Source organism: Humulus lupulus, chromosome 1, assembly GCF_963169125.1.
Source record: "Humulus lupulus chromosome 1, drHumLupu1.1, whole genome shotgun sequence".
NCBI lineage: Eukaryota > Viridiplantae > Streptophyta > Magnoliopsida > Rosales > Cannabaceae > Humulus > Humulus lupulus.
This window is the reverse complement of record NC_084793.1, coordinates 310,948,960-310,958,769: the sequence shown is the minus strand read 5'-3', so window position 1 is coordinate 310,958,769 and position 9,810 is coordinate 310,948,960. Positions and strand designations below refer to the sequence as shown.

General features: G+C 38.8%; 1 protein-coding gene across 1 annotated transcript; it reads right to left on the bottom strand.

The window, feature by feature from the left end:
* Positions 1-1,404: 1,404 nt before the first annotated feature.
* LOC133782170 (uncharacterized) lies at positions 1,405-3,686 on the bottom strand. Its single transcript, XM_062221385.1, has 3 exons — positions 2,829-3,686; positions 2,188-2,627; positions 1,405-1,852 (listed from the first exon to the last, which is right to left on the bottom strand). The coding sequence occupies exons 1-3, from the start codon at positions 3,684-3,686 to the stop codon at positions 1,405-1,407; spliced, it is 1,746 nt and encodes a 581-aa protein (XP_062077369.1).
* Between the last annotated feature and the right edge of the window lie 6,124 nt (positions 3,687-9,810).

Below are 9,810 nucleotides of genomic sequence, written 5' to 3'. Positions count from 1 at the left end.
GACCAGACTAAGCATGTGGAGATCAAATATCATTTTATTCGTGAGAACACTACTACAAAAATTGGCATTTGTGACAGTTCCTAACTGCCATAATTGATTTTTTGCATTAGTTTTAAAAGTGACGTAGAATCTCATGACGCAAACTAGTCTGACATTTGCGCCAGTGTCCAACTGTCATAAATGTGGCATTTGTGGCATTTTTAATTGATGAAAAATAATATGGAAAATGGGCTATACAAGGAAATCAATTTTTTTTTCCAAATTTATAAACTTTTCTTCTCTTTCCCATATTTTAATTTATTTTTGAAAAAAAAAAACCATTTAATTGTAAAGTTGTTTAAAACAAACCTTATATATATATATATATTTTTATGAATCAGCAGCAATTTATTACTCCACAAACAAAATTATAACCTATAGGCACCTATTTCCATTAAGGCCCGTATACTCTATACAAGAAAGAATAGTAACTAGTTATAATAAGTCAAACCATGTCTTGTCAACGTGATCTACATGCTTAGGCATAATACAAGTTATCCTAGTTTTAATTTTCCATTTTGCTTCCTGAACTAACAACTTGGGAGATACAATGCTTGATTGCCAAAGTTTGTTGTTCCAAGCCTGCCATAAGTGATAAACCAGTGAGGCAACAGAGGCAGCCAAAACTTTCTTCTGAAACTTGCTTCTCTTGGACCTTTCTATCCACCTAAGAAGGCCCTGTAACGAATTTGTGTGAGCTTTCCAACCTAGCCAAGTCTTCAATTGTTGTAAGCAATCCTAAGAGAAGGAGCAGCCGAAAAACAGGTGGACCACTGTTTCTTCTGCTCCATTGCAGAGGATACAAGATGAATCATCTGATATGTTGAACCTGCGAAGTCTTTCTCTGGTTTTAAGTCTATCCTGTACTGCAATCCAAAGCACAAAGCTATGCTTAGGGATGTTAAACCTGCACCAGACTTCTTTACTCCAATGGAACCTTTCCTGCACCTGATTAAGCAATTTGTAACCTGAGGAAATTTGATAAGTCTTTAGTGTAAAATGCACAGGGTCCATCATCTGTTTGATTTCATCTTTAAGAACCACTAACTTCCTCCAGTACCAGCTGCTTTGGGGTGGAGCCTTGTAACCCCACCACTCCTCATTCTTTATATACACATTATGCACCCACTTAACCCATAGATTGTCTTTCTTTGTTGCAATTGACCAGACATTTTTAAACAGAGCTGCTCGGTTCCACTCTGAAATGCTCATGAATCCTATTCCTCCAGCCTTCTTAGGCTTACAAAGCCTATTCTAGGCCACACTTCCAGACCCAGACATATTACTCTGCCCTTTCCAGAGAAAACTTCTACAGATCCTTTCAATTTCAGACATAATTTCCTTATGTAGAATCATGATTTGACTCTAATAGGCATGAATAGATAGAAGCACAGAATTAATCAAAGTTGATCTACCTGCAAACGACAAGTTTCTGGCACTCCAACTCTTAATCCTGGCTGTCATCTTCTCAACCAGCAATTTGCACTCAACAGCTGAGATTCTCTTGGCACAGATGGGTATACCAAGATACTTAAACGGCATATTACTTCTACTGAATCCTGACACATCAATTACTCTTCGAATTTCCTCCTCACTCATGCCACTACAGTATATGGCAGTTTTTTTGATGTTTGGGTTCAATCCAGAGGACTTTGAGAACAACTTTAGCCCCTGCAACATTAGATATATGCTCTTGAAATCACCCTTGCAGAACAGTAACACATCATCGGCAAAGCTGAGATGGTTAATCTTTAAATCCCTGCATCTGTCATGAAACAAAAACTCATCCTTCTCCCCGACTTTTTGCAGGATTCTACTCAAGTATTCCATTCCAAGAACAAAAAGCAAGGAGACCTTGGGTCCCCTTGCCTTAAACCTCTTTTAGCTGCAAAGAATCCATGCATAGATCCATTAAACATTAGAGAATACTTAGGTGTAGTTATGCAAGCCATTATAAGACTAATGAATTTAGCAGGGAATTTAAAGGCTTGTAACATCTCTTCTAAGAATCCCCATTCCATAGTATCATAAGCCTTTTGTTAATCCAGCTTTATCATGCAGTTGGGTCTTCTCGATTTCCTTCCATAATGCCTTATTAGGTCCTGACAAATCATAATATTATGAGAAATTATTCTGCCTTTAATGAACCCCCCCTGATTTTGAGCCACAAGATCTGGAAGAATAACTTTAAGCCTACTGCAGATCAATTTTGTAGCTACTTTGTATAAGACATTGCAGCAAGATATGGGACGATAATCACTTACAGTATTAGGACATTTGCACTTAGGGATAAGGGTAATCACTGTAGAATTAATCTCTTTTAACAGATGCCCTGTATGTAGGAACAATAATATAGCTTCACTTATCTCATCTCCAACTAAATCCCAATTGTCCTGAAAGAAGTAGCTGCAAAAACCATCAGGCCCTGGAGCTTTAATGCCAGGGATGCTAAACATAGCATCTTTAATATCTTCTTTAGTAAACTCAGCTGATAGAAAATCTGCCTGTTGTATGGAAAGCACAGGACCATGAGCCATAATTGAGTCTTTAACTTGATGCCTATTGTCCATTTGAGTGCCCAACAAAGTCTGATAATAGGAAAAAAAAGCTTCAGTAACCCCATCAGGATTCTCCACCCTATTCCCTTCTGCATTGATAATAGAATATATCCTATTTTGGCACCTTCTTTCTTTGATACTAGAGTGAAAAAATGCAGAGTTTTCGTCACCTTCTTTGACCCAAGTAACCTTAGCTTATTGAGACAAGTATGAGCTGTAGTTTTTATGTACCCCTGCATAATGCTTTCTAGCTTCCAATTCTTGATACTGTAGAACCACATTCAAAGGATCTCGATGCATCTTATTCTGACAATCATTCAACTTCTCTTTAGCTTGCATATAAGCCATATGAATCTCTGAAAAACCCCTCTTGTTCAGCTCTTTAAAGATAGGCTTAAGGTTCTTAAGTTTAGACACAACTTGGTACATTTTAGTCCCTTTAACCATTTGATGCCACACCCTACTCACTTCTTGGTGGTGTTGAGGATGGGAAGACCACATCCTAAAATACTTGAACGGTTTCTTACCACTAGGAATGTCAGAATGCACTGTAAGAACTGCTGGAGTGTGATCAAATATGCCTTCATTAAGGAAAATAGCTTCAGCATTTGTAAATTTTTCCATCCAAGCTTGATTCGCCATAACTCTATCAATCTTGGAGTAGATTTTATCTGATCCCTGCTGTTTATTACTCCAAGTATAGAAGTTCCCACTGTATTTAACATCTTCCAACTGACAGCCAGAAACACAATTAATGAACTCATTATTTAAGCTGTGTCTTGCTCTATCCCCAATTCTTTCATCCCTGTTCAAGATATCATTAAAGTCCCCAAGCACTACCCATGGGTCCACTCTAGCCATATCCTGTAATCTTTTCCACAAGCTTTTTCTTCCCTCCTCATCATTAAAGCCATATACAAAAGTAGCGAAAAAGCTATGCTTATTGTCCACAGTAGCAACAGACAAATGAATTAGCTGATTTGAGCAACTGAGTATACTTACATTGAATCTCAAAGGATTCCAAGCAACTATAATTCTTCCTCCTTTATGCCACGCACTGTTGGTTGTGAAGCACCAACCTGAGAACATATGAACATACAAGGCTCCAAGCTTTGGAGCCTTAACTCTCGTCTCAAGAAGACCACCTAACCCAGCTCTCTGATGGGCAATAAATTTCCTTACTACATTTTGCTTATGCTGGGTATTGATCCCTCGGATGTTCCAGCATATTATCCTATCCATTGGAAAGAGGAGGCCCTCCCCCCCCTCCAGTATTTCCCAATTCCTCCACCATTATCTGTTGGCTCTCTTGCATAGTGTCATTCTGGCTCTCCCCAGTCATAACACTTGTTGAGACTTTAGAATCTGTTAACACCTGGAAGGAGTTCATTGTGGAAGGCCCAGCCATAGAATCTTTGGCTTTGACCCTCCACCCTTTCGTAACAGTCTGAAACCCATCAACTATAGTTTTAGCTGCCTCCGTTTCTTTTTCCTCTGGTTTCTGAATCACTTCTTTAGCTATCCACTGTTGCTTTCGGCTTTCTTTCCTTCTGCAATCTTTAATAGCATGCCCCATACCCTTACAATGCCCACACATGATTGGTTTCCATTCATACGTGAATCCTACTGTGACATTAGATCCAAATTCGTCCTCAAATTCAATACAACTTGGAAAATCCTGCTGGAGACTAACTTCAATCAGAACACGGGGAAAACTAAGTTTATCCCTCTCTTGTGTAATCGCATCCAGCATCAAAGGCTTCCCCACTTGACTTAAAATCTTGAAGAGAGACTTTTGACCCCAATATTTCAATTCTAAATCATCCAACTGAACCCAAATTGGAACTGTTCGTATATCCTCTTTCTTGAAATTAGTATTCGGATCCCAAGCTTTCATAACAACAGGCCTCTTATTGAAGAATATGTATCCCCCCGTAAGTATAGCATCTCTAAATTCAATACTATCAAATCTAATCAGGAAAATGCCATATGAAAGCATACCCACCTTATCCACTCTGTCATTCCATAATCTTCTGGCAAATCCTTCAATCACAGAGAGAGGCGGATTGGCTCCCAGAACATAACAAACGATTGAAGAATTCCAATAAGAAATATCCTCTTCAATGTCTTCCATAGTGATTTTAATCTTGTTAGCCTGTTTCGGAAAAGAATTTTCCAGATTCCTAACCACATTCCCAGATCTGAGTACTGGAGGAGTAGCAGAGATACCTTTTGATAGAGCAGTCGAACATTTTTGAGTAGCTTCAAGGAAGGCAGAAAACTCAAAACGAACCTCATCTTGCTGCTGCATTACCTTCAGAGATGATTTTGGGGACAAAGGAGCCTGAAACACATCCTGTAAGGCAGGGTCATCACCTTGATCCTCCGCACCTTCATCATCATCTGTGAACTCAAGAGGCTCAATTCCTAAAACTTCCTCCATAGATTTAGTTTTTTTCACATCCGCAGTAGAATTAGGACCTCTTTTCATCTTCTTCTTAGCAGAACCCTTCAGCTTCCCCTGCATCTTGGCTTTTGTTTTCGCCATGGCACCAGCCCACGAGAGAGCTGCAAAAGCTAGGAGGTGGGAAAACTAGGTTTAACCTTATATATTTTAACTCTTGGGTATATGTTGGCAATGAAATTCAAACATTTGGTGGTTTTGCCACAAATATCCCTACAAATAAAAAAGTTAATCGATTTCCTTGCTTGGTATTCAAAATGGTGCAAAGGAATAGGTATATAAAATATATCTATATAAATATATTAGGGAGCTTTTATAGTAGGAATCCAGAAAAAGTTCTTATCTGTAGGATTTTTTTTTCTATTTTTGGTACACCAATAAATTGTAATCTCAATTTTTTTATATGACGATGTATATTATAGTTATAGAAGTCATCCCACAAAGTTTTAAAAAATTATGAATAATTTAGAGTGCTAAAATTAGAATTAACAGCACGGACGCATAAAAAGAATCAAGAAATAAAGGGAAAGTAAAATGCAGAAAGGAAGACTAAAAATGCTCTGTATTTCCTCTGTATTGAATATTCTGATATGATACAATTGGTACAGTACCTGCCTTTTATATACAAGATACAATGAAAATATCTTTAACAGAAAATATTCCTTATTACTAGGATTGCGACACGTATATTAGGGTTTTCACAAAACGTGGAGAAAGAATTATTCTAGAATAGTCTAATGGACAGCAAGGCACAAAGAGAATATTCAGGGTATCAATATTTTATTTTTCAACATGCTCCCTCAAGCTTGACTGTGGTGCTGAAATAATAGCAAGCTTGCTCTTCAGGTATTGAAACTGATTTATAGAAACAGCCTTTGTAAAAATATAAGCAGTTTGCTCGGCAGTGGGAATATGTCTGTCCTCTAGCAATCCTTGCTTGATGAGATCACGAATGTAATGAACATCGACCTCAATATGTTTAGTTCGATTATGAAAAACAGGATTAGAGGAAAGCTGTTTTGCACCTGCATTATCGCACCAAATCACAGCAGGCATTTTGTGCTTTAGTCCAAGTTCTTTGAACAACAAAAACAGCCAAGCTACTTCAATAGCCGTTTGAGACAGTGCTCTATATCCGGCCTCGGTAGAAGACCTTGCAACAGGCTTTTGCTTCTTAGAACTCCAAGTGATCAGATTACCTCCCAAGTGAACACAGTAGCCGGTGGTGGATTTTCTATCATCAATTGAGCCGGCCCAATCGGCATCATTGAAACATTCAACTATCCATTGCTTGGAAGGTTTGAAGATAATTCCCTGGCCAATTGTTCCTTTAAGGTATCGAAGTAAGCGCTTACACACAGCCCAGTGATGTTTGGTGGGACTGTGCATAAACTGACTTAGTTTATTCACAGTGAAGGCTATATCAGGTCTACTTAGGGTAAGGTATTGAAGGCCTCCCATGACACTTCTAAAAAAAGTAGGCTGATCAAAAGCATGGCTGTCATCAATACTAAGTTTCTCACCTTGAGAGATGGGAGTTGGACTTGGTTTGCATGTGAGCATATTGGTTCGGGCGAGTAAATCAGTCGTGTATTTTCCTTGAGAGAGGTGAATACCATATGGTCCCCGAGTGATTTCAAAGCCAAGGAAATAAGTTACAGAACCAAGAGACTTCAACGAAAAGAACTGTTGAAGCTGTGAAATAATTTTGCGAACATGAGAGTGATTATTGCCGGTCAAGAGAATATCATCGACATAAACAAGGAGATAAAGCTCAGCACCATCTTTTTTGTAATAGAACAACGATGAATCAGAGACAGAATTGATAAAATTTAGAGAGAGCATAACACTTTTCAGCCTGTCAAACCATGCACGGGGCGCCTGTCGAAGTCCATATAAAGCTTTATTTAGTTTACAAACATGATTAGGAAACTTTGGGTGAGTGTACCCAGTTGGTTGAAACATATAAACAGTTTCGTTAAGGGTGCCGTTGAGAAAGGCATTGTCAATGTCAACTTGCTGAATATCCCAATCTTGAGAAGCTGCAAGAGCAAGAATGAGACGAATAGTGGAACTTTTAACGACAGGGCTGAATGTCTCAAAGAAATCAACACCGGGTGTTTGCTGAAATCCTTTGGCCACAAGACAAGCCTTATAGCGCTGAACAGTACCATCTCTATTTTTCTTAACACGAAACACCCATCGATTATCCACAATGCTCATGTCAGGAGTACGAGGAACAAGGATCCACGTCTTGTTTTTTATAAGAGCAAAGAATTATGAATCCATGGCTGCTTTCCATTTGGGAATTTTTAGTGCTTGAATAGCATTTGCTGGTTCACATTCAGTCAATAAGGCAAGTGGAGAAGGACAGAAAGCATGAAAAATACGTGGTTTATGTATACCAGCTTTGGCCCGAGTTATCATAGGATGAGAGGGTTTCTGAATAGGAGCAGGAGGTGGTAATACCTGTGGAGATGAAGGAGTTGTATATGGAGATAAAGGTAAATCAATATGAAGAGGGATAGTGGCATAAGAAGAACATTTACCTGAATGAGAACGAGTGATCGACTATTGTGAAGTGACAGGAGAAAGCGAGGAAGATTCTGCCTGAAGGGAAGGAGAAGAATGACTTGTATCAACCGCCTCAGTACCAGAAACAGGTTCAGAAGTGACAGTAGGAATATATGGCAGCCATTGAGGATATTGAGAAGGACTAATGGGTGAATCAGTACAAGTAGTATTATAAGTAAAACCATGAGCAAAAGGAAAATTGAACTCATCAAATGACACACTACTAGCTATGTAAACACGACCTGATGAATGAAGGCACATGTATCCTTTATGGCTAAGACTATAACCGATAAAAACACATTTAGCTGAACGAAATTGAAGTTTATTTGAGTTGTATGGACAAAGGTATGGATAGCAGGCACATCCAAAGGCTTTAAGAAATTTATAGTTCGGGGTGAGACCAAAAAGCTTTTGAATAGGACACTTATAGTTAAGAATGGGAGTGGCTAAATGATTGATGAGGAAGGTGGCTGTTTGAAAGGCTTCCCACCAAAAACGTGCAGGCATACTAGAGTGAGCAAGAAGAGTGAGGCCGGTTTCAACTATGTGACGATGTTTTCGTTCGGCTCTACCATTTTGTTGGTGCATGTGGGGACAAGGATGACGAAATTTGATGCCTAAATTTTGAAGATAAGGTTCAAAAGTTCTATACTCACCCCCCCCCCCCCCCCCCAATCTGTTTGGACAACTTTGATGGTGGTATTAAGTTGTCTTTCAACCTAGGTTTTGAAAATTTTAAATGTGGAAAGGGCTTGATCTTTGGTTTTCAAAGGGAAAATCCATGTATACCTGCTAAAATCATCAATAAAATGTATATAGTATCTATACTCATGTCTAGACATTATAGGAGTCGGTCCCCATATATCAGAATGCACTAAATCTAAGGCATGTTTTGATTCCTTAACTGTTGAAGGATAGGATTTATGGTGAGCTTTGCCTAATTGACAACTTGAACAGAAGTGTAATTTAGAGGGAAAAGACTTTTTCTCATTGATTAGAACATGTTTAAGTACATTAATAGAGGGATGGCCTAACCTAAGATGCCATAACTCAGACTCATTAGGTGAAATAGTAAAACAAGACTCTACAGATGACTCTAGACTGGACAGATGACGATTATTTGAAGTAGAGGCAGTAAGACAAGTTGAACTGCTGCTTGAGGAACCTGTCAGTGGCACTGTGAGTTGATAGAGGCCATTGTTAACCTTCCCTTGAAGAAGAACCTTCTTCGTATCCATGTCCTTCAAAACACAAGAATGAGGATAAAATTTAGCATAAGCATGATTATCTTTGGTAAGTTGAGAAACACTTAACAAATTTTTAGTGATAGAAGGTACACAAAGAATTTTATTTAAGTGCACAGATTTGGAAGGATGATGTGTTTTGAGGACTAAATGACCAACATGGGAAATAAGAAAGGATTGACCATTACCAACAGTCAAATTGGTCTTACCATGATACTCAGTTGAAGTTTGAATATTACCAGCATTATCAGTCACATGATTGGTAGCACCACTGTCCAGGTACCAATTGGTGTCATCAGAGGTAGTTGGCTGGCTTGAGCTTGCGACAAAGGCCTGTTGGTTAGAGTTGCCAGTTTGGCCAGATGATTGATGCTAGTTAGATTGCTAGATATGGTTGCTGCTGGATGGAGTGAAGGCTAAATCAAATCTGTGATAACACTTTGCAGCAGGGTGACCAGGTTTGGTGCAAAGTTGACACACCACACGCCCTTGATTTCCTCGACCACGGCCTCGAGAAGTAAAAGTTCTTCCACCACCAAAGCTATTGGGAGGAAAGGGCTTTCTGTTTTGAGCAGCAAAGTTAGCGGAAGGAGCATTTAGATCCATGGAAGCTACAGCTGAGTTTAGCTGATCAATACGCATTTCTTGACTCTGAAGGAGAAACTGAACCTCATAAAAAGTTAAACGATCACCCCTGGAAGTAAGATTGATAACAACAGAGTCGTATTCTGGTCCAAGACCACCGAGAATATATAAAATTAGATCATCATCACTGAAAACTTGACCTGCAGCAGTTAGACCATCAGCAATGGTTTTCATTTTAAGAATATAGTCATGGATAGAGAGATATCCCTTTTTGAGAGATTGTAATTGAAAACGAAGCTGAAGTATACAAGCCCTGGACTGAGTAGTGAACAAAATCTCAAGAAGA

Coding starts and splice junctions, on each gene's coding strand:
- LOC133782170 (XM_062221385.1), bottom strand. CDS start 3,686: ATGTTCTCAGGTTGGTGCTTCACAACCAACAGTGCGTGGCATAAAGGA. Junction 2,628..2,828: donor CTAGAAAGCATTATGCAGGG/GTACATAAAAAC, acceptor TCCTATTATCAG/ACTTTGTTGGGCACTCAAAT. Junction 1,853..2,187: donor GTGGCTCAAAATCAGGGGGG/GTTCATTAAAGG, acceptor ATACTTGAGTAG/AATCCTGCAAAAAGTCGGGG.